Source organism: Budorcas taxicolor, chromosome 12 (assembly GCF_023091745.1).
Source record: "Budorcas taxicolor isolate Tak-1 chromosome 12, Takin1.1, whole genome shotgun sequence".
NCBI lineage: Eukaryota > Metazoa > Chordata > Mammalia > Artiodactyla > Bovidae > Budorcas > Budorcas taxicolor.
The window spans coordinates 83029936-83051693 of NC_068921.1; the positions used below are offsets into that span (position 1 = coordinate 83029936).

The 21758-nt window shown below is 47.2% G+C and overlaps 1 protein-coding gene across 1 annotated transcript in view; it reads right to left on the reverse strand.

The window, feature by feature from the left end:
• Positions 1-21758, reverse strand: part of NALF1 (NALCN channel auxiliary factor 1) — a 610127-nt gene that overhangs the window by 21779 nt on the left and 566590 nt on the right. The window contains exon 2 of the mRNA XM_052650287.1: positions 4503-4674. Within this exon, the coding sequence (XP_052506247.1) occupies positions 4503-4674 (172 nt within the window). The remainder of the gene's footprint in view (positions 1-4502; positions 4675-21758) is intronic.

Genomic DNA, 21758 nt, shown 5'->3' on the forward strand with positions numbered 1-21758 from the left:
ACAGCCTCAGTGAAAGACACTGTTCAGCAGTGGACATACATTCTCAGATATTTCATTGCTTTTTTTAATAAGCTACCAGCTTGCTAAAGATGACTTCAAAATGGGAATTTTAAGACATTCCCATGTAGGACAGGGGTAACTAATGTGCCTCTTAAGAAATGATTCATTAAAGATGGCATCTAGTAACTTTTCAAAATTTTAAATAACTCCCCAATTAAAGGAATTTTAAATATTTAAAATAACTTAAAGGAATCTTATCTGTTCTGAGCCCTCTGACTGGCTTCCTGATCCCAAGGGCTGAGATGCATTTGTTGTTGTTGTTGTTTTTTGGACAGAGGACAGAAATTCTAAGCATCAGTATATATCCAGTAAAAGCCTATGGGAGAGGCCACTGCTGCTGCTGCTGCTAAGTCGCTTCAGTCGTGTTTGACTCTGTGCGACCCCGTAGACGGCAGCCCACCAGGCTCCCCCGTCCCTGGGATTCTCCAGGCAAGAACACTGGAGTGGGGTGCCATTGCCTTCTCCGGGAGGCCACTAGCGTCCTGCAATCCCACGTCTCTGAAAGACTGGAGCAGTCATCATCTCACCACTGGTCTGTCGCCATGGAGAAGCAGCTTGAACACAGTTGACCCTCCCTAGGCCGCATCTGGCCAGCGAGCCTTTTGCAGTCACATGCTCACGGGGTACTTTTTTGAGCTTGACTTTTAGAGGGAATCGCGTTCCTTCTGGAAGCTTCCAAATTGGATGTATTGGATCCATATGAGTAGGAAGATCATGCGATTAATTATACTGAATCTGAAAGAAATGCCATTCCTTCAACTTTTGATGATAAACAAAGCTATTTTCCAGCCTATAGAATGGAAACAAAACCATTTATTAATCTTTTTAAAGAAGAGGAATTACTGGAGGCAAGGCAAAGACCAGTCTACTTGGTGAAATCCTTTCAGCGGAACTGGGATTTGTTGTTGTCATTCCCCCATTTCATTGAGGAAGAACTGGAACCTGCCTGTGAGCCTGCCTCCCGGGGTCAGGGGGGAAGGGGGTCTCAGGTTATGTGCAGCCAACTGGAGAACCAGGAAAAAGACTCCCACTTCTCGACTAGGTTGAGTCTAATTCTGCCAGAGCGCAGAAGACGCTTTATTCAAAATGCGTAAAGATGTGCGAGATGACTGCATTCACTCCAACTTTACCTAAAAGGTGAATTTTTTGTATCTTCATGTCTGTAAGAGACTGTGTGACAGAGTTTGGGAACATATTTATATGCAAAATATACGCAAAAGTCTATGTATTATACCTGCATATAGAGAGAATTTATATGCAAAAGTTTCTCTAGTTTCCTTACCAATGCGAGCGGCCACTGGGCTCTGGGGTGGGGTCTCCCTGGTGGGCCCTGAGAGCTCCCTTCTACCCAGAAGGAGACATTCTGGGGGCCCTGGTATCTGGGACCCTGGTCAGTAGGGACATGGCAGCAAGTGGTTCTTATCAGCAGAAATCTGTATCTTGTTCAGAACCAGTAACAAAGAATTGGACCATAAAGAAGGCTGAGCACCGAAGAATTGATGCTTTCGAACTGTGGCACTGGAGAAGACTCTTGAGAATCTCTTGGACAGCAAGGAGATCAAACCAGTCCATCCCAAAAGAGATCAATGCTGAATGTTCATTGGAAGGGCTGATGCTGAAGCTGAAACTCTAATACTTTGGCCACCTGATGTGGAGAGCTGACTCACTGGAAAAGACCCTGATGCTGGGAAAGATTGAAGGTGAGAAGAGAGGGGGACGACAGAGGATGACATGGTTGGATGGCATCACCGACTCAATGGACATGAGTTTGAGCAAACTTTGGAAGACAGCAAAGGACAGGAAAGCCTGGTGTGCTGCAGCCCATGAGGTTGCAAAGAGTCAGACACGACTGAGCGACTGAACAGCAAAGCAACAAAACCAGAGGGACCTCTGGGACGCCAAGTGGGGAAGGAAGGCCGCCAGTGACGCGGACACCTGAGAACTCCTCCAGGAGGCCTGGGCCACAGCTCAGAAAAGAAGATCAACCTGAAAATTAGTACATTTTTGTCCAAAAAATGTTACAGAACTTAGGGGCAAAATGCCTTCAAGATTTTATTCTACGTATTTTTGAGAAGTAAGAGAAAGAAGAGAAGCTGAACTGACAGTGCAGAAAGAGGAGGCCGGTTCCCAAAGACTCAGGGATGAGATTCTCCCAGGAAACTTCCAAAGTCAGTGGCAGTTTCCACAGACCTGAAAAATGACAGCTCTCTCTTTCCCTGTCTGTGTTCCTTGATGATGCAGACGAAACATCTGACTTCCAGAAACTCAAAGGTAATTAAAATATATAAGACAGACTTTCTGCACACGTTGTGCAGAAAGAGATTAAATTCCACATTAAGCTTTCTAATGGCCTTAGAAGTATGCAAGGAAAGAGACAAACACTGAAACCAAGGTCTCAGATTCAAACTGAGAGACGAGAACAGGAAGCAGGAGACAGAGACAGGCTTACCCCCTTGGTCTGAGCCTGCTATCGGCTCTGAGAAGCTGCTGACCTTCTCGAGGGAAAAAGCTATGTGTGTGTGCATGAACAAGAGTGCCACCTCCACATGGAATTCCAGAAGTTTCTCCAGAGTCTTAAAATCATGGACACCTCATTGGACACCAAAGTCAAGAGATGAAGATGTTGAAAATGTTATGTATAAGTCAAATAACTGAATAGTCCGTGACTGGTGAATTCTGGCTCTGATTCAACGGAAGGAGGTGTTACTACCTTTCTCTGTTTCTCCCTCCCTTTCGTTCTCTGTCCTCCCAGCCGAGAGGAGCTGTATGAAAAGTGATCTCAGCATCAAATGGGTGGAGCCACATAAACAACTGGCCAATCCCCTTACATTCCTCGGGTGCCACGTCCGCGACCCGTGGATGACACATGCGTGACGGATCTCACGCGCCCCGCCCCGTCGGTAATCCTCGAGCCAGACGCGCCTGGGGGCTGTTGGTGTCACTAATTTGCTGCTGAGAAGACAGCGGCTCAGAGAGGATGCACCGCAGAAACAGGAGAGCCCGCATCTCTTAGCGTTCATCCAGAGGATTTCCCCACAAGTCTGGGCAGCATTGCCGTCCTCCAGTGCGTAGGCAGCTCCTCAGGGCCTAGCCTCGCTGGACCGTCTCTTGAAAGCTCATCACTGAGAGCAGGACGGCTAGTGGGTGGGCATGGAGATAAATGCTCGAGAAAGAATCCGGTAAATCCTCACTGATCAAAACTTGAAAATGCCGCAACTCGAGCCATCCAGTTAGGAAGACATCGCGGAGCGCTTTTTGAGAGGCGACGGAACGACAGCTCTGATGGGTACATCACGGCGGCGAGTGAACCGTCCTCACCCGCCTACTCAACATGTATGCTACAAAGCATTCTCCTCTTCTCCTTTACATCATATTCTATGCCTAAATGGTGTAAGGCTTATAAATATCCAGAAATTGAAGGCCGCTATTGGTGTTCTGCCCAGTTTGAGTCATTTGATGAAAGAAAATATCATCAATTGGAAATATGAGATAAAATTGCTCCTGGTCCTTAGTATATGATTCTAACATGTGCGTGCGCACGTGCGCACATGTAACTTAAATGAGCATTTCTTTATACTCTTGGTGCACACACACACACACACACAAACATACACACACACACACATTTAAGTATATACTTGGGCTTCCCTGGTGGCTCAGATGGTAAAGAATCTGCCTTCAATGAAGGAGATACAGGTTCAATCCCTGAATTGGAAAGATCCCCTGGAGAAGGAAATAGCAACCCACTGCAGTATTCTTGCCTGGAGAATTCCATGGACAGAGGAGCCTGGTGGGCTACAGTCCATGGGGTCGCTAAAAGTTGGACACGACTGAGCAACTTTCACAAGTATATACTTAAATACCTACACTTATTTAAGCTAAGTAAATAAGTATTTATTAGCACCTTTTTTTGGTCAGAAAATTTCACAGGCCCTAGGGGCAAAATGACTTCAGAATTTATTCTGCACACTTTTGAGAAGAAATAAAAAGAACAGAAGTGCAACTGACGGTTCGGGAAAGAAGAAACGGATTCCCAAATATTCAGTGATGGCATTCTGATCTCAACTTATTGCTGGTTTGAAGAACAAATGTACTTTTACTGGCCTTATCTCCTCATCTGTTCTCAGGCTAACACACAGATAAGGCAGGTGGAACCCAACCATCTCTAAGTCAAATTTGGAACAAATCTAACGTTGGCTGACATGTTGCCATGTTACCCTTTTACGAACGTAATGATGGTGGTCACAGACAGACATGACATCGCATGGCACTTCCGAGTCAGTTTCGGGTCCTTTTGGGGGGTCTGTGAATTGAAGCATGGAACAGTCCTGGCCGAGCCTTCAGGGCTTCGTGAGTAGGAGGAGACCCCCAAGCAAACAAGCCCCGGGTGCCAACGCGAGTCCGCCACCTGGGCTGGGAGCCCGCCCCGCCCAGCACTGTACCTGTACAGATGAAGCTGGAGAGGCCCCCGTAGATGACCTCGTCATTGTCGGGCAATATGAACGGACACCGCGTCTGAACCTCCAAACAGTATTGCTTGCAAGGGATCGTCTTTCTGCAGTTCAGCTGCGCGACTTCAAAGTACTGGGAACACAGCCAGGCTTTGTAGACGATCTGAAACAGAGAAGAATCAGAAATAGGGTGGGATGACAACAGTTCTGACCAACGGAGGACACGCTGTCCTGGGAGAAGCATGCTGGAGCTTCGAGTGGCTCCTGAGAAGACGCGCACTTGGAGAAAGCCTATGACGCAAGGCCAGCTGCGGGCGATGTCTTAGCAGCAGCGGAACACTGTTTACGGAGCCCTTCGGAGGACGCGACAGGTGATGGGGGCGCTCGAGCGTCAGGGGTGCACGTGCTAAGTCACCGCAGTCGTGTCCGACTCTTTGCAGCCCCGTGGACTGTAGCCCCCCAGGCTCCCCTGTCCATGGGATTCTCCAGGCAAGAGTACTGGAGTGGGTTGCCCTGCCCTCCTCCCGGGAATCTTCCCCACTCAGGGATCCTACGCACATCTCTTACGTCTCCTGCATTGGCAGGTGGATTCTTTACCACTAGGGCCACGTGGGAAGCCCCAGCTCAAGTGAAAACCTGTGAAGTTGAGCAGGACCTGAAGTTTTCAGAATCCACTGATAGACAAGAAAGGAAACACTCGTGTGGATCCACTGGGGTTATTTACTGCAGGTGCGAGGTGCTGGGCCCTGCAGCTGTTCAGTCGCTCGGTCATGTCCGACTCTTTGAGACCCCAAGGACTGCAGCACACCAGGCCTCCCTGTCCCTCACCAACTCCCTGGAGTTTGCCAAAGTTCGTGTCCATTGCATCGGTGATGCCATTTCTTTTACATGGGGAGATTTTTTTTTTTTTTTTACAAAAGGACAAAAAAAGTTTTGTTTTGTTTGTAAAAAGATGATGCTTTTTTGAACTGTGGTGTTGGAGAAGACTCAAGAGTCCCTTGGACTGCAAGGAGACCCAACTGGTCCACCCTAAAGGAAATCAGTCCTGAACATTCATTGGAAGGACTGATGCTGAAGCTGGAAACTCCAATACTTTGGCCACCTGATGTGAAGAACTGACTCATTGGAAAAGACCCTGATGATGGGAAAGATTGAAGGCAGGAGGAGAAGGGGGTGACAGAGGATGAGATGGTTGGATGGCATCACCGACTCAATGGGCATGAGTCTGAGTAAACTCTTGGACATATGATGGACAGGGAGGCCTGGTGTGCTGCAGTCCGTGGGGTCCCAAAGAGTGGGGTCGACTGAGCGACTGAACTGAACTGAACTGAACTGGTGCTTTTTTTGGTTGTTCTGCAGGACCAGAGCTCTGAAGACGCCGGCTATTCCAACCACAGACACTAGGTGGCGCTGAGTCCCCGGCAACGAGGATGCCCTGGTTTAAGCTTGAACTCCTGGGCCCTGGGCGGACAGCGGTGGGCCCTGACATTCTTGTCTCACATCAGAGGCCCTGAGGATCTCTCCGTCTGAAAGCCCGGAAACACCCAGGCTAAATCAGAAAGCTTACAGTGGTGAGGACAAGGAGTTAGGACCGCTCATCAGATCTTGGACCTTCAGCCTCTGGGATCGGCAGGAATATTTATTTGATAAGCATTTGCTTAACTTAACGACATGTGAAAGGGCTATGATCTCATCTAACCCTCTGTCCTTGATAGGTATTTTGGAAAACAAATGTTGGAAAAAAAAAAAAATAGGCTTTTCTGTATTATAAGGGAACAAACTGAACCTAGGTCTCAATAAAACGATGACAAAGTATCCCACTGTAGCCACGGCTGTGACTCAGGTATTTCCCTGATGCTTGGTTCTATTTTCCTATTTTCAGGGTTAATACTATTCAGGTAAGATTTTGTTACCTATGTCCTACCTGGAAAAGTGGGTGGTTTGCAGTTAAATGTACACTGAGAGATCATAAATACCAGACAATAATAGCAAGAATAATAGGAAGTGTGTATCACACTCTGGTCTAAGCAACTGACATAGATTTTTCCCCCATGTAATTCTCAGCAGATGCATTAGCACAGGGATAATAATCAGTGATAGAAATAAGCGGACAAACCAGAATCCAAACAGAATCTAGGTAACTCTTGCCAATATCTGTAAGGAGGATTCTTGTGTCAGGAAAAGGAGAGAGAAATAAACGGCTCTGAGACACTTTCCAACGCTGCCCTTTAAGAATTTTTTGAGGGGTGGGCGTTGAGAAAGTTAGGTGTTTTCTGGTGGGAAACAGAATGACCCTGAACATTCACTGGAAGGACTGATGCTGAAGCTGAAGCTCCAATACTTTGTCCACCTGATACGAAGAGCTGACTCATTGGTAAAGACCGTTGATGCTGGGAAAGACTGAAGGCAGGAGGAGAAGGGGACGACAGAGGATGAGAAGGTTGGATGGCATCACTGATTCAATGGACATGAGTTTAAGTAAACTCCTGAAGTTGGTGATGGACAGGGAGGCCTGGTGTGCTGCAGCCCTTGGGGGTCACAAAAAGTCGACAGGGCTTAGTGACTGAACAACAGAAGGATTTGCAGACAGAAGCGCGTGATGAAAAATGAACACTTGTCTTCCTTCGTAAGAAGGACGTATAAGGAAGGCCAGAAATCTCTTTTGTAATGGCTTAGCCTTCTCCTTCAGTGATATACTGGACCATCACTTTTCACGTGTCACTGAATAGTATAAATGGCTCTATGAGGCTAAAGAATAATTTGGGGAAGGAACAAAATAGAGTTAAGGTCTTCTGGTGATAAACGGACGGTTAAACTACTTTTAACCCCCTTCTCCTGGAGGGCTTGCACTTCCTCTCTCCCCGGAAGCAGTTTCGTTGCTAGGTAACTATGTTCCAGGAGGACAGCCCTCCCCCACCCCACTGCACGCTCCCCCCCTTGGAAATTGCAGCTGAGCGTACCACTTGGCCTGACAGTGCCCAGCCTGCAGGCACCAGGAAATATGCTCCAGTTACAATCTAGACAAGGAGCAGATGAACTAGGCTAGACTGCTACAGTGGACCGTGTAAGAAGGACATTTGCACGTAAACAGTTGCATACCAGTTTCCTCTTTTTCTCCCAGAGCATTTTCTCATTTGTTATTTTCCCCCATGAAACCCTTGAGACAGTTTTGGGAAATATTCTACAAATAAACAACCCGATTATAGAGAGATTATTGTAGCAACTGCATGGAGTTCAGGCCAGCACTCCCTTCCTGGGCCCCCGGGCGGCTGGGACTCTTCTGAGACGAGCAAAGTGAGGATGACAAGGCAGGGGCCAGGTCTCTGGAGTCCCTGAGGGGAGGAGGGCAGTTCAGGGGGGAAAGGTCCTACGGAATGCCCAGCTGAGCCGCTCATTTTAAAGTGAGAAGGGGGGCTGGGAAAGATCACAGCTGACGGCAACCCCCAATCCCTGCCCTCTCAGGCGGTATTCTAATAACTCAGCACATTACTGGGGGAGGCAGGCACTGATCCAGTCGTAACCTTTTTTTTTTTTTTGGCAAGTCACTCCATCCTAGACCCACACTTTCTTATCTTCCCTTGAAACTCTGTGCTGTGGGCTGTAGCGGGCAGCCCTGCCCCTGCTCCCACCTCTGGCTGGTCCCTGGGTCTTCTCTGCACCAGTATCACTTTACACATTGCCTCGGTTACTGGGGCCTATTGGATGGTGCGAGGCAAGGAGGGGACCCCAGGGAACTGTGATCCACTTGACTCTTACACCAGACTCTTGATGAATTTACTTATTTTTTTAAAGATGATTCTCAGTTTTCATAAAAAGTTCTGGCTGCAACTGGCAGGAGGCAGGAACATGGCTGAGAGGAAATCCCCAGAGACAGACTAAGTCGAGAGATGTCTGTTCCCCGATGGTGGGAAGTGAGGTTGAGCCGCGGGACTCTGGGAGGGGGCGCTTTATGTGGGCAGCGGGAGGAGCCTGAAACAGCCACCATTCTGCTCATTAAAACTTGCATCACGGTTCTCAGCCTCGTCCTTGCACGTGAGGTCAGCGCACACCAGGTCCTGATTCTGGGAGGTCCCAGTGACCTGGCTTATCTCCTGGAGAGCCTGTCACAAAATGCCCAAGACTTGTATTTTTCCCCATGGGGTTTAGAGTCTCATTTAAGTATACTTGTCTTCATACTCCCAAATCTATATCCACGTTTTAGAGCAAGCTGCTAAGTTGCTTCAGTCGTGTCCGACCCTGTGAACCCCATGGACGGAAGCCCACCAGATTCCCCTGTCCCTGGGATTCTCCAGGCAAAAACACTGGAGTGGGTTGCCATTTCCTTCTCCAGTGCATGAAAGTGAAAAGTGAAAGGGAAGTCGCTCAGTCGTCCGACTCTTCGCGACCCCATGGACTGCAGCCCACCAGGCTCCTCCGTCCATGGGATTTTCCAGGCAAGAGTACTGGAGTGGGGTGCCATGGGAACCAATTTATATTGCAAATACATGTTAGCAGGCTGAAAAAAATAATGTCGGTCACAGTTTTTCATTATGAAGAAAAATGTCAGGTACTGAAAGGGGTCGTCATTCTCACCTTAGAGGAAAGCTGCTTTCTCTCCCCTTTCCCATGAGTGTTACTAAGCACTGCCCCTTTTTCCACGGGTAGCCTGTGTTGATGCATGTTACGAGCTTCTTGGCTGTCAGCTCTCATGTGTGTGTGGCCTGTGTTTTGAGCGTGTGGGGTGGGTGCGGGGGGAAATAATTGGTTATGCAAGCAATGGTCTGCCGCGGTGACGGCCTCCGGCTAATGCACTTTGATGCGCCAGGCATGTTGTTACAATTCTAAGTGGAGGAGAAAGTCAGCATACATCTTCACATTCATATATCTGAACGTCTTTCGTCTAAATCTGTGTCAGCGTCTGGCTAAAGCACAGGCTGCACCCAGAGACTGGAAAGACTGCCGTGCTTTAAGAGGAAAACAAACAAAAAAAAACAAACCCTGCCTGCAGGTTGAGCCAAGTCCTCCTCCTCCGAGGATGCTGAGACGGGCAGCCTAAGGAGACAGACTCCTTGATCCGCCGGAGATTCAGGGTGTCAGCAGGCACACCTCGTCCTGCTGCAGCTTGGCTCCATCTCTGAAACAAAATGCAAATGCCTTCCTGTTTTCTCTCCGTGACCCACTTTGCCGATCCTGTTATGACACTTGGTCTAATCCCCTGAACTTCAGAACGACGGCCCTCACTTCCCGGCACCGCCCTAGGTTTGCAAGCCCAGAGCCCTGGGCGCAGTCCCTTCAGGGGAGGGCATGGGTGACGGATGAAAAGGCAGTCCTGGCCTGGCCCGTCTGCCCTTCAGGGGTGGTACCTGGAGGTCCACAGACCCTCGACGGGCAATGATGACAAGAGGCGAATCCACTCTGGGAGCTTCCTGGACTAGAGGCTGCGCCCAATCAGTGATGATCTCGGTAACAAAGGGAACCAGAGAAGGATCGGCAGTGTGCCCACGGTCTGGGGGGCACAGGGCCAGCGGGCTGCTCCTTTCCCTCCTTCCACCATCAATAGACGCCCTGCGCTGTCTGAGACAATGCCGTCCCGGCCACATCTTACCTCCTCCCCTCATCTCACTATGGTTTGCTGTCAGCCCGAACCACCGTTCGGAGATTTGCTTTTTCTAAGCAACCTGGCCTCTGTGATGACAACCCCAGCTGCTAAAATGGGCTGTTTTCTTATTTGCCCTCTTGGCAGCAATGATTGACTCTGATTAATAAACTATCTCTTGCAATGCTGGCCCCCCCGATTACGAGAACCCTGCCCATCCTGGGCTTCCTCCTGCTCCGCCAGTCCGTCGTTTTGCCCTGACCGTTGTTTCCCCAGGCGTCGGTGTGCCCTGGGCTTCTGTCCTGAGCTTTCGAACGCACGGTCTTTCAGGTAAATCGCCGACTCTCAGGACTCAGCTGAGTCTTTAGGACTCAGGGAAACCTGGATCTGCGTTTCCAGGGCACCCCTTCTCCTTCGCCCTCATCTGCTCTGCGTACAAGCTGCATTCTGTGTGTCTCTGTGTCCACGCTCTTTAGCATCTTAGCTTCTGCAAGTCTGGAGTGGAATCCAGCGTCTGCTCTTCAGAGAGAAGTGGGATGTGGGAAATCTGGGGGCCACCCAGTGCCCCTTCTGCTCTCTCCCACAGCACTTTACCCAGGCTCTTTGGCCCAGGGCCTGCGAGCCTGCTTCCTGAGTACCAAGTCTGCCAACCTCTGGATTTCGGTTGGCACTGCTGTTCCAGCCATCCCCCTTGCTCGCCTAGCAATGCCGCATCCAGGGACGTGCCTCTGTGTTTCAGTCGTAATGCCCCTACGTGCTGGCTCCCACCCGGCAGTTGGGGTAACCACTGTGAAATCCATCTGGTGGTATCAGCACTCCACTTTACATCACCTGGGGCCTCTCCACGGCACTCAGGAGGGAGTTCAAACTCCCTAACTGCACTCAGAGCTTTGTGATCTTGCCCAGCTGAGCGCTCCAGTCTCAGACCCTCCCCCCACTCCCCGTGGCCGCGGAGGGTGATGTGCAGGGTCAGTGATGCGCCTCATCCCCTGAGACCTTGCACCCTGCTCCCTCATCCACCCCGCGCACACAGCCCTCGGCCTGGGCGGTTCCTACCCATCCCGTGTGATTTCACCTGTAAACCTTCCTGCCCCCGATCTTAAGCCCATCCCTCTGAAGCTCCCGAATGTTCTCTTCCTGTGGACTCATGCTGAAGATGACACCCTGCTTGTCTGCCTCCCTTTCTCGACTCCCATAATGGGACCTTGTGCACACTTTTATTTTCTTGGCGCCCTGGGTGTAGCTGGGAGAAAATGACCATCCATAGAATTCTTATTGGAATTTCACACCATGGCCTTCAGGTATGCAGAGTGTGTGTGTGCGTTTATTTGCTCAGTTATGTCCGACTCTTTGTGACCCCGTGGAGTGTAGCCTGCCAGACTCCTCTGCCCATAGGATTCTCCAGGCAAGAATACTGGAGTGGGTTGCCATGCCCTTCTCCAGCGGATCTTCCCGACCCAGGGATTGAACCTGGGTCTCCTGCATTGCAGGCGGATTCTTTACTATCTGAGCCTCCAAGGAAACCTCCAGGTGTCCACTGTACTCTCTGGCTATTTGGTTCCTGTGAGCCAGTCTGCTTGACTCTGAGATCCTGCAGAGAATGGACTCAAACTGTGAACTCTGATGTGCTTCCAAGATATTGGGTCCTATGGGTCCCTTCAGAGGTATCAGCAAACTCCCTTAGGGGAGCACAAATAAAGCCTAGAAATAAAAACTGAAAACCCTGCTTCATGAGTTGAATCTCTCTTTCCAAGCAGATACTGTGGTTTGGATGCTGAGAAACAACACGGGGTGGGGTTGTAAGCAGAGAAGGATCTCTGCACAAAGAGGAGGCAGGAGGTGATCCAATGAGTAGGACTCAGGGAGGCCTGCAGAGCCGCGAGGGAGGGATTTGCTCTGAACCTACCATTTGAGATGCATGAGTTGCTCTGGTTGGGGTTACAGCAAGAAGTGTCCAGGAGTCAGATTACACTAGCTCATCCCTTTCCAAAACCATTCTATGGCGCTTCTGAAATGAATGTTCATAAGGACAGAAGTGGGAGACGTGAAAGCTCATGTTAGGGACCAAGCTGTCAGTAGCCTTGCCGTGGGCATCAGAGAGGAAGGTCAGGCAGCAAGAACCCAGCGATGAGCGACGGGAGCGTGAGGCCAGGGAGTATTTGGAAAAACACCTGACCCTGAAGTTGCTGAATCATCACACCAGCACTTTCCTCTTTATCTGGCTGGGAAAACCAACAGTGTATTTAGTATCTCTTCAGGGACCGCTGAGAATTGCCAAAACATCAGGCAAGGCTTTCCCTTTCTTTATGGGCAGCTCTGACATTGCAGCTGCATTCGCGTGATGGACTCCTTGAATGAAGCTTGTCATTTTACACGGCTCGAAGGAGCCCTCGAAACCCTGGGTCTTGGACTGCAGATGGAGCTTTAAAGATGATGCACATGGCATAACTTTGGAAAAACTCAGGCGTGAAGTGAACAAGAGGACACAGGGAATATGCTCAGCATTTTAATAACACTGTAGCTCCAAGACAGTAAACGAGTCTATTGAAAAATTTAAAAAAAAAAAAGGAAAGAAGTCCTTCAATGGAAACCACTTCTGCATGTTGGCCATGGGTGGACATAACAGCAGCTTTCTCAACAGCCTTTTCAAGGGTCAGGGAAGGAAGGGGGCAAACAGCAGCTTCTTCTGTAGACTGTCAGCCAGTTAACACCTTGAAAATGCGGCAGTATTATGTCCCATGGTCCTCTAGATATACCATGTATTTAACAAGGTCTTTATTAACTCCCATCAAAGTGCCAATGATCCCATTAGAATTTATAGCTTTTAAAAGACAGCTAGGAAACACTTCGACATAAATTCAATCTGGAGTCCCGTTAAGTGGGTTGAGAATGTTGAAATGGATTAAAAAGCTGGGAACTCAACTTTTTGAAGAAGGAAATGGAAGTAAGTCTGTAGATAAATCTGAGACTAGCTTTAGCATGGCCAGAATAATGCATTCAGCAAGGAAACGGGAGTTAGTACAAGAGACTCTACTTATTTTATAGGACTCGTAAACAAATTCATGGAGCAGTTGATCAATAAATGAATGTCATAACCCAGAATCTAGAGCATGTCTCAAAAATACCAGTGCATTCAGTAGAACTATTATAGGTAACCAATACACTAACTAAAAAATGCAGATGTATTCTTTTTTTTCACAAAACTAAATAGAATGGGATACCCTATAACTCCTTCACTTAATGGAAACACATAACAAAGGTCTAAAGAAAATCAAGGCATAATTTTATCTTAGACCCCAAAGTAAAATATGGAAAACTTTCAGTAATAAAGTAAAATGAGTTATCTAACAATCTGATCATTTTACATAACCTTGTACTATAATACTAGCGTATAAAATGCCCAGGGTATGCATCTAAGTTTTCTACTTCTTTGCAGTATTGTCAAGACATTTCTGATGAATAATACATGGTAAGAAATCCTTTATGATATCAGAGGCATGTGCTACGCCGTGCTAAGTTGCTTCAGTCATGTCCAACTCTTTGAGACTCCATGGACTATGCCCGCCAAGTTCCTCTGTCCGTGGGATTCTCCAGGCAAGAATACTGGAGTGGGTTGCCATTTCCTTCTCCAGAGGGTCTTCCCAACTCAGGGACTGAACTCACGTCTCTTCCATCTCCTGCATTGGCAGGCGGGTTCTTTGCCATCAGATCCCCCTGGGAAGCCCATTAGAGCCTCAAGCGTTGTCGATTAAAACAATAATGATGTCTTTGCCCCTCGGTTGAATGGACACTGCGTTCTTTGTTTTTCCCATGGGTGGGAAGCAGCACTTCCGGTCCTTTGTCACCAAGCCCACACTCAACAGCGCTCACTGTGGTTTTCTGCTTTATTCCGGCAGGTCCTGTTCTGAGGGCCAGGGATGGGAGAGAGGACAGCTCCTTATGGAGATGACGATGCCCACGCCGGTGTTTTAGGGGCACAGCAGTGTGGCCTGCCACGTGGCCCTTGAGACAAGCCGCTTATCGACACCTGGTCCTTAGCTAACAGGATCACAGCCAGATCAGTGCCTGCGAGGAGCCACCTGGTGGGGTTTTTTAAATTAATTTTGCTTTACCTGGTTGTGTCGGTTTCTGTCGTACAGCAAAGGGAATCAGCCACCCATCTGGATCCTTTCCAGTCAGGTCAGAGCAGAGCCCTGAGCAGGGTTCCCTGAGCTACACAGGAGGTGTGCGTTAGTTACGTGTTTCACGCACAGTACCGACAGTGTACATGCTGGGAGGCTGCAACTGACGCAGGAGCTGACGGGTTGCTTCCAGCCTTGGCTTCAAAGGTATCGTCCGATCCATCCATTAATCTGCATCTATTTATTGAGAGTCACCTATCGGCCTGGCCGTAGGGAATTCCCACCAGGGGTGGAGGGCAGCTTGAAAGCTTCGTGATGAGACATTTTCCCTGGCACCAAGCATAGTATTGTTAAACAAAACCAGGCAAGACATGGTGGACCGTGAGCTACCAGGAGGTGCTTTGGTTTGGAGAAGGCAGCGATGAGTGATGTCTGATCCTCAGCCTTTCCTGGTGGGGGGGTCTTGCCTCCATGTTGGCTGCTGACTGATCAGGGCAGGAGGTTGTTGAAGGCTGGATCGGCTGCGGCAATGTCTTAAAAGGAAACTAGAGTGAGGTCTGCCATATCGATTGACCCTTCTCTCCACAAATGATCTCTGTGTCCCAGGCAATGCTATTTGGTGGCATTTCGCCCACAGCAGGACTTCTTTTAAAACTGGAGCCAGTCCTCGCAAACCCTGCCACTGCTTTATCAACTAAGTCGATGCAAGATTTTAAGTCTTCTGTTGTCATTTCAACAATCTGGATCAGTTTCTGGATCATGAAGCCGCTTTCTTTGCTCGCCCATAAGAAGCAGCTACTCACCCTTTCAAGTGTGACCAGGAGGTTGTAACAATTCAGCTGTGTCTTCAGGCTCCACTTCTAATTCCAGCTCTCTTGCTGTTTCTGTCACATCTGCAGTGATTTCCTCCACTGGCGTCTTGAACCCCTCAAAGTCATCCAGAGGGTGGGAATCAGTTTCTTCCAAACTTCTGTTAATGTTCATAGTTGCATTTTCCCCATGAATCATGACATATTCTTAATGATACCTAGAGAGGTGAGTCCTTTCCAGAAGTTTTTCCTTTGACTTTGCCCAGATCTATCAGCAGAACCACTATCTAGGTCAGTGATAGCCTTACAAAATGAATTTCTTAAATAATGGGACTTGAAGTTTCCCCTTGATTTACAGGCTGAAGAATAGATGTGGTGTCAACAGGCATGAAAGCAACATGAATCTTATTGTCCAGCCCCATCAGAGTTCTCCTTTAGGTGCCTTATAAATGAGTAGTAATATTTTGAAAGGAATATTTTTTTTTCCTGTGCATTGGGTCTTAAGAGTGGGTTTAAAATAGTAAATCATGTTTCCAGTAGATCTGTTGACATCCAGGCTTTTTCACTCCATTAATAGAGCACAAGAAGGGTTCAGTTCAGTTCAGTCACTCAGTCGTGTCCGATTCTTTGCGACCCCATGGACTGCAGCACACCAGGCCTCCCTGTCCATCACCAACTCCCGGAGCTTGCTCAAAATCATGTCCATTGAGTCAGTGATGCCATCCAACCTTCTCATCCTCTGTCGTCCCCTTCTCCTCCTGCCCTCAATCTTCCCCAGCATCAGGGTCTTTTCGAATTAGTCAGTTCTTCGCATCAGGTAGCCAAAGTATTGAGTATCAGCTTCAGCATCAACCCTTTCAATGAATATTCAGGATTAATTTCCTTTAGGATGAACTGGTTGGATATCCTTACAGTCCAAGGGACTCTCAAGAGTCTTCTCCAACACCACAGTTCAAAAGCATCAATTCTTCAGTGCTCAGCTTTCTTTATATAGTCCAAATCTTACACCCATACATGACTACTGGAAAAATAATAGTTTTGACTAGATGGACTTTGTTGGCAAAGTAATGTCTCTGCTTTTTACTATGCTGTCTAGGTTGGTCATAGCTTTTTTTCCCAAGAAGCAAGTGTCTTTTAATTTCATGGCTGCAGTCACCATCTGCAGTGATTTTGGAGGCCCCCAAAAGTCTCTCCCTGTTTCCATTGTTTTTCCAGAAAGGGCAGTTCAGCATAATTCTTAAGGGTCATGGCATTTTCAAAATGATAAATGAGTCCTGGCTTCAGTTGGAAGCCACCAGCTGCATTGGTCCCTGACAAGAGGGGCAGCCTGTCCTTTGAAGCTTTGAAGCAAGGTGCTGACTTCTCCTCTCCAGCTATGTGAGTCCCAGATACCAGTAGGTGTCTTCCTACAGAAGGCTGTTTTGTCTACATTGAAAATCTGTTGTTTGGTGCAACCACCGTTATTAATACTCTCAGAAGATCTTCTGAAAATTCTGCAGCTCCTACATTAGCATTTTCTGCTTCATCTTGAACTTCTGTGTTATGGCCACCACTTCTTTCCCTAAACATCATGAAGCAACACCTTCTGCAGCTTTCAGCGTTTTTCTCTGCAGCTTCCTCTCCCTCTCAGCCTTTTACAGTTGAAAAGAGCTGAGGTCTTCTGGAAGAGGCTTTGGTTTATGGGAATGTTGTGGCCGGTCTGACCTCTCTAGACCACTAAATCTTTCTCCACATCAGCAGTAAGGCTGTTTCACATTCTTATCATTGGTGTGTTCGCTGGAGGAGCATTTTTAATTTCCTTTGAGAACCTTCCATTTAACATCCACAGCCTGCCTAGCTGTTTGGCACAAGAGGCCTAGGATTCAACCTGTCTCAGCTTTCGACATGCCTTCCTCACTAAGCTTAATTATTTCTAGCTTTTGATTTACAGTGAGAGACATCTGACTCTTCCTTTCATGTGAACACTTAGAGGCCATTTTAGGGTTATTAATTGGCCTAATTTCAATGTTGCTGTGCTTCAGGTAAGACCTGAGGAGAGGGAGAGAGCCGGGGAATGGCCTCTCAGTGGTGCAGTCAGAACGCGCGCACACTCTGTCAGTTAATTTGGTCATCTTATACGGCAGGGACTGTGGGTCCCCGAAACAGCTATGAAAATAACATCAACGGTCACTGATCATAGGTTGCCGTAACAGATATCACAGTAATGAAAAGGTATTAGAACTACCCACACGTGACAGGTGCTGTTGGAAAAATGTTGCCGACAAACCTGAGACCAGGGTTGCCGCAAACGTTCAGTTCGTAAAAAAACTCTAAAAGGAAGCAAATGCCGAAAAACCGAGGGATGCCTGTGCTCAGCTCCTCACCTAGGTATCAAAGCCTTGCCTACATCAGCTGAATGCAGTTGTCCCAGTTTCATGAGGTGAAAATTACGATTCAGAGAATTTCATCAATGCCCAAGTCCCACGGGCAGAGAATACAGCCAAGCCTGGCTGAGTTCAGGCCACCTTACCCTGCACTCCTGCCCTGAACAAAATGTGCTCTGGTGTACCCCACAGACCTCCCGTGTAAAGAAAACACTAACTTCTGAGAGTTTATGTAGGTTGTTCCTGGGTCTTCTGGGGATAGGCGTTGGAGATTTGAACATTTTTAACGCTTTGTACTTTGTTTCATCTCAAGAAGATACTTCAGCAACTGCTATCTATGCATTTTCCTGTATAGTGAAAGATTTTCATTACAGCGAACGATCGCAATGTTTGTGATCTTATTAACACACGCTCGTAACTCCAAGCACCGGTGATATGAGTAATGCTGTTGTTAATGAGAAAAGAGTCAGGATTATGTCTGCAAACAACTGTACTACATGCTCAGCCGTGTGCATCCACTGCCTGTCACTGAAACTAACAGCCATCACCAACCGAATCAGGAAGCTGCTTTCCGTAGTCCTGGCCCTCAGTCCTGCTCTTTCTCTATTTCTCCTGTGAACATTTATTCGACTATTAAATTACGTAGAATGGACACCCAAATTATTTATCTTTGAAAATGCACTTGATAAACATTTCACTATGTCCATTTAAAATCTGAATATAGTTCCCTTTCGTAGGTATTTATTTATAAAGTGTTCTGACACACATCCAGACACAGACATATACACACAGGCATGCACATGGATACATAGACACACACAGTTCTTTACAGTTGGCCAGATTTCATTATCTCATCAAGGAAAAGCAGCTCCTGCCTTTCCTCTTACAGTGGACTTAGAACTGAGCTATTCCTTCCAAGTTAAAAATAGAAACGCCTGACTGCTTTCCACAGCCATGCACCCTCTTTATGTTTTCTCTTTATGGGTAGAATGATGACTCCAAGAGCCTTGAGAACATTTTAGCTCCCTTCATGAAGGTTGTTTTCTTGAGGGTCAGTGAGTGGGGAGGAGGGCGATTTACCGGAGTGAATGCCTTCATTTAAACACACACCAAGGCCAAAGTAGCCGACTGGCCGGGAGACATTGGGTGGGAAAGATCAGAAAGCAGCATTGTTTGTGTGATATCAAGTCCAGAAATCAGGAAATCCTGTCAAAATTACGGTTCGATTTTATTCCTTACAATTCAACATGTTCTTCATGGTTTAAAGTCAGTTTCAGCCGGAAAATGTATGCTGTTACAAGAGTGAAACAAGGTCAATTGCTTGCTTATTGGAATTTGTTAACATTTAGATGGAAGTTGCTTCTGTTCGGTGAACAACTGTCCAATAACCTGTTTCTTTCACAAGTTCCCGTGTGAGAGGCCGTTTATTCACTGTGGAATAAGGTGAGTACGTGACAAAATGTAAGGTCCTGATGGCTGAAATTCAAAGCCCAACCGTCTGGAAAAATGTAACGCCAGCTTCCCACTATAGATTTGAAGAAATATGATGACGATTACAGCAAATTGGTGATTCCAGATCTTATAAAAATAGCACCTTATGAAAAATGAAGCTGATAAGCACTGACACTTGGAGCACTTGTCTGTGCTCAGTCACTCAGGTTTGTCTGACTCTTTGCAACCCACTAAGGCTTCCCTTTCTTGCCTGGAGAATCCCAGGGACGGGGGAGCCTGGTGGGCTGCTGTCTCTGGGGTCGCACAGAGTCAGACACGACTGAAGAGACTTAGCAGCAGCAGCAGCAGCAGCAAGGCTTCCCTGGTGGCTCAGATGGGAAAGCATCTGCCTGCAATGGGGGAGACCTGAGTTCAATCTGTGGGTTGGGAAGATTCCCTGGAGAAGGAAATGGTAACCCACTCCAGTACCCTTGCCTGGAAAATCCCATGGACAGAGGAGCCTGACAGGCTATAGTCCACAAAGAGTCGGGCACAACTGAGCGACTTCACTTTCACGTTTGCAACCCACTGGACTGTAGCCTGCCGGACTCCTCCATCCATGGGACTCTCCAGGCAAGCATACTGGAGCGCGTTGCTATTTCCTTCTCCAGGGGAATCTTCCTGACCCAGGGATTGAACCCGGGTCTCCTGCAGCTCCGGCATTGCAGGCAGATTCTTTGCCACTGAGCCATACACACACCAGAAGCTGTTGATAAAAGCATCACTTGATTCTCTCAAGAAACCCCCCAAAATAAATAACAGTATTTATCCTTTTTTTTAAACAGAAGTGAAAAAATGAGGACCAGAAAGCTAACTCCCCAACTGAAGTGAGCAAGCTAAGCCAAGGGGCCAGAACTTACATGCAGGTTGGCTATTTTCAACTCCCGTGCACCCAGCCATTTAGCTAAGAGACCTCTGTGATGACTGCTGGATATTCTATATTCTCAAAAGCACAAGGTCCATTCATCACTGTATATGTGGTATGTAAACATTTTTGTGTTATATCATTTCAGGATATTTCTTTTTGGCCAAATAAAGAGTGTAGATGGAGCAAGCCAACATATCGTCAGAACAGGGTAGAAAATTCTCTGAGGTTGTGTATCATTCCATGGTTCACTTCTTGTTTGAGTCGAAGCTCCGGTCCCTCCCTATAAATCTTCCATTTGACACATCACAGATGCTGTGTACTTCCACACAGACTGTCACTTGTATGTAATATTTTCCCCCAATATTTCCTATAGAAAAAGAGTGACCGTCTTTCCCTCTAGCAAGCAATGCAGTTACTCCCAAATCCTGCAGTTCTGACTGGCTGTGAACCAGGATACACCTGCTTTTGCCTTAATTTTTCCTTAGAGGCTGGTAGTGTTGAGGCAGTCTGTCACAGACTGCTGCTAAGTTGCTTCAGTCGTGTCCAACTCTGTGCGACCCCATAGACGGCAGCCCATCAGGCTCCCCCATCCCTGGGATTCTCCAGGCAAGAACACTGGAGTGGGTTGCCATTTCCTTCTCAGACTAGACTCTTCATTAGAGCTGCACTTTATCTGATATTTGTAGAGGTGCTGGAGAAGATTCTGGAGCCCCTTGGACTGCAAAGAGATCAAACCAGTCCATCCTAAAGGAAATCAACCCTGAATGTTCGTTGGAAGGACTGATACTGAAGCTGAAACTTCAATACTTTGGCCACCTGATGCGAAGAGACAACTCATTGGAAAAGACCCTGATGCTGGGAAAGATCAAAGGTGGGAGAAGTGGGTGACAGAGGATGAGATGGTTGGATGGCATCACCGACTCAATGGACATGAGTTTGAGCAAACTCCAGGAGACAGTGAAGGACAGGGAGGCCTGGGGCACTGCTGTCCATGGGGTCGCCAAGAGTGGGACATGACTTACTGACTGAACAGCTCTGTCTAGCATTGTGCCTTGATCTATGCAGAGTTACTGAATGGGCTAATTGTCGTAGCTAAAAATGTTCAAGACACAAGGTGTGTAAAAAATCCTTCCAAGAAAGGTGTTTGGTAAACACCATGCCTGCCGAGAACGTTTAAACATCATTATGAATGAATTTGGGCCTTCTGATCAAATAGTCTTGATGGCCACTTTAAGTTAAAATTTGAGCACACAGTTTTTCTGAAATGTCTTCTTCATAACATCATTCAAGTTTGCATAGTACTGGTGATTTTCACGTCTTCATAGACAAGAGTGTAGGTATGATTGAAACAATCAACATTCCCCCCACAGCCAATACATGCAAGATTTGCATGATGAGATTGACAACGGAATGGAAAAGAATACCTAATGGAGAGATAGGAGCCCTTCAAGTGACAAGGATCTGAGAGAAGCTGTGAGCAGTGTCACTTATTACTTGGATGGGTTGAAGAAGTGCATTTATTTGCACTTAGATTACTTATTTGAGTTTCAGTTAGCAATTCCAACTTCACAGGGTTTTAGGAAGGATAAAAGAAACATATATATGTAAGGAAAAATAAAATACAATAAAACCTAATAAGATTTTGCTAATGTTATGTGTTGGCAAAGACAGCTGTTTCATAATGTAAGCTCTTTATGTATAACACACTGGCAGAAAGAATGGATTGCCTTTTTTTTATTGAATGTTAACTTGATCCTTCCACCAACATCTACAAAGTATTATGTGATGGGCCTGGGCCAGATATATTGGTAAAAAGGAGTGGTATCATTGTTTATCAACCTGTATTTTTTTGGTTAATCCGGCTAAACAGTTATATCAATGAAGATTAATCTCAAAGAAGGTTAATGGCAGCTACAATCTATTATTGAGCTTCCCAGGTGGCTCAGTGGTTAAAAAAACCCACCTGCCAATGCAGGAGACACAAGGGAAGCGGGTTTGATCCCTGGGCTGGGAAGATCCC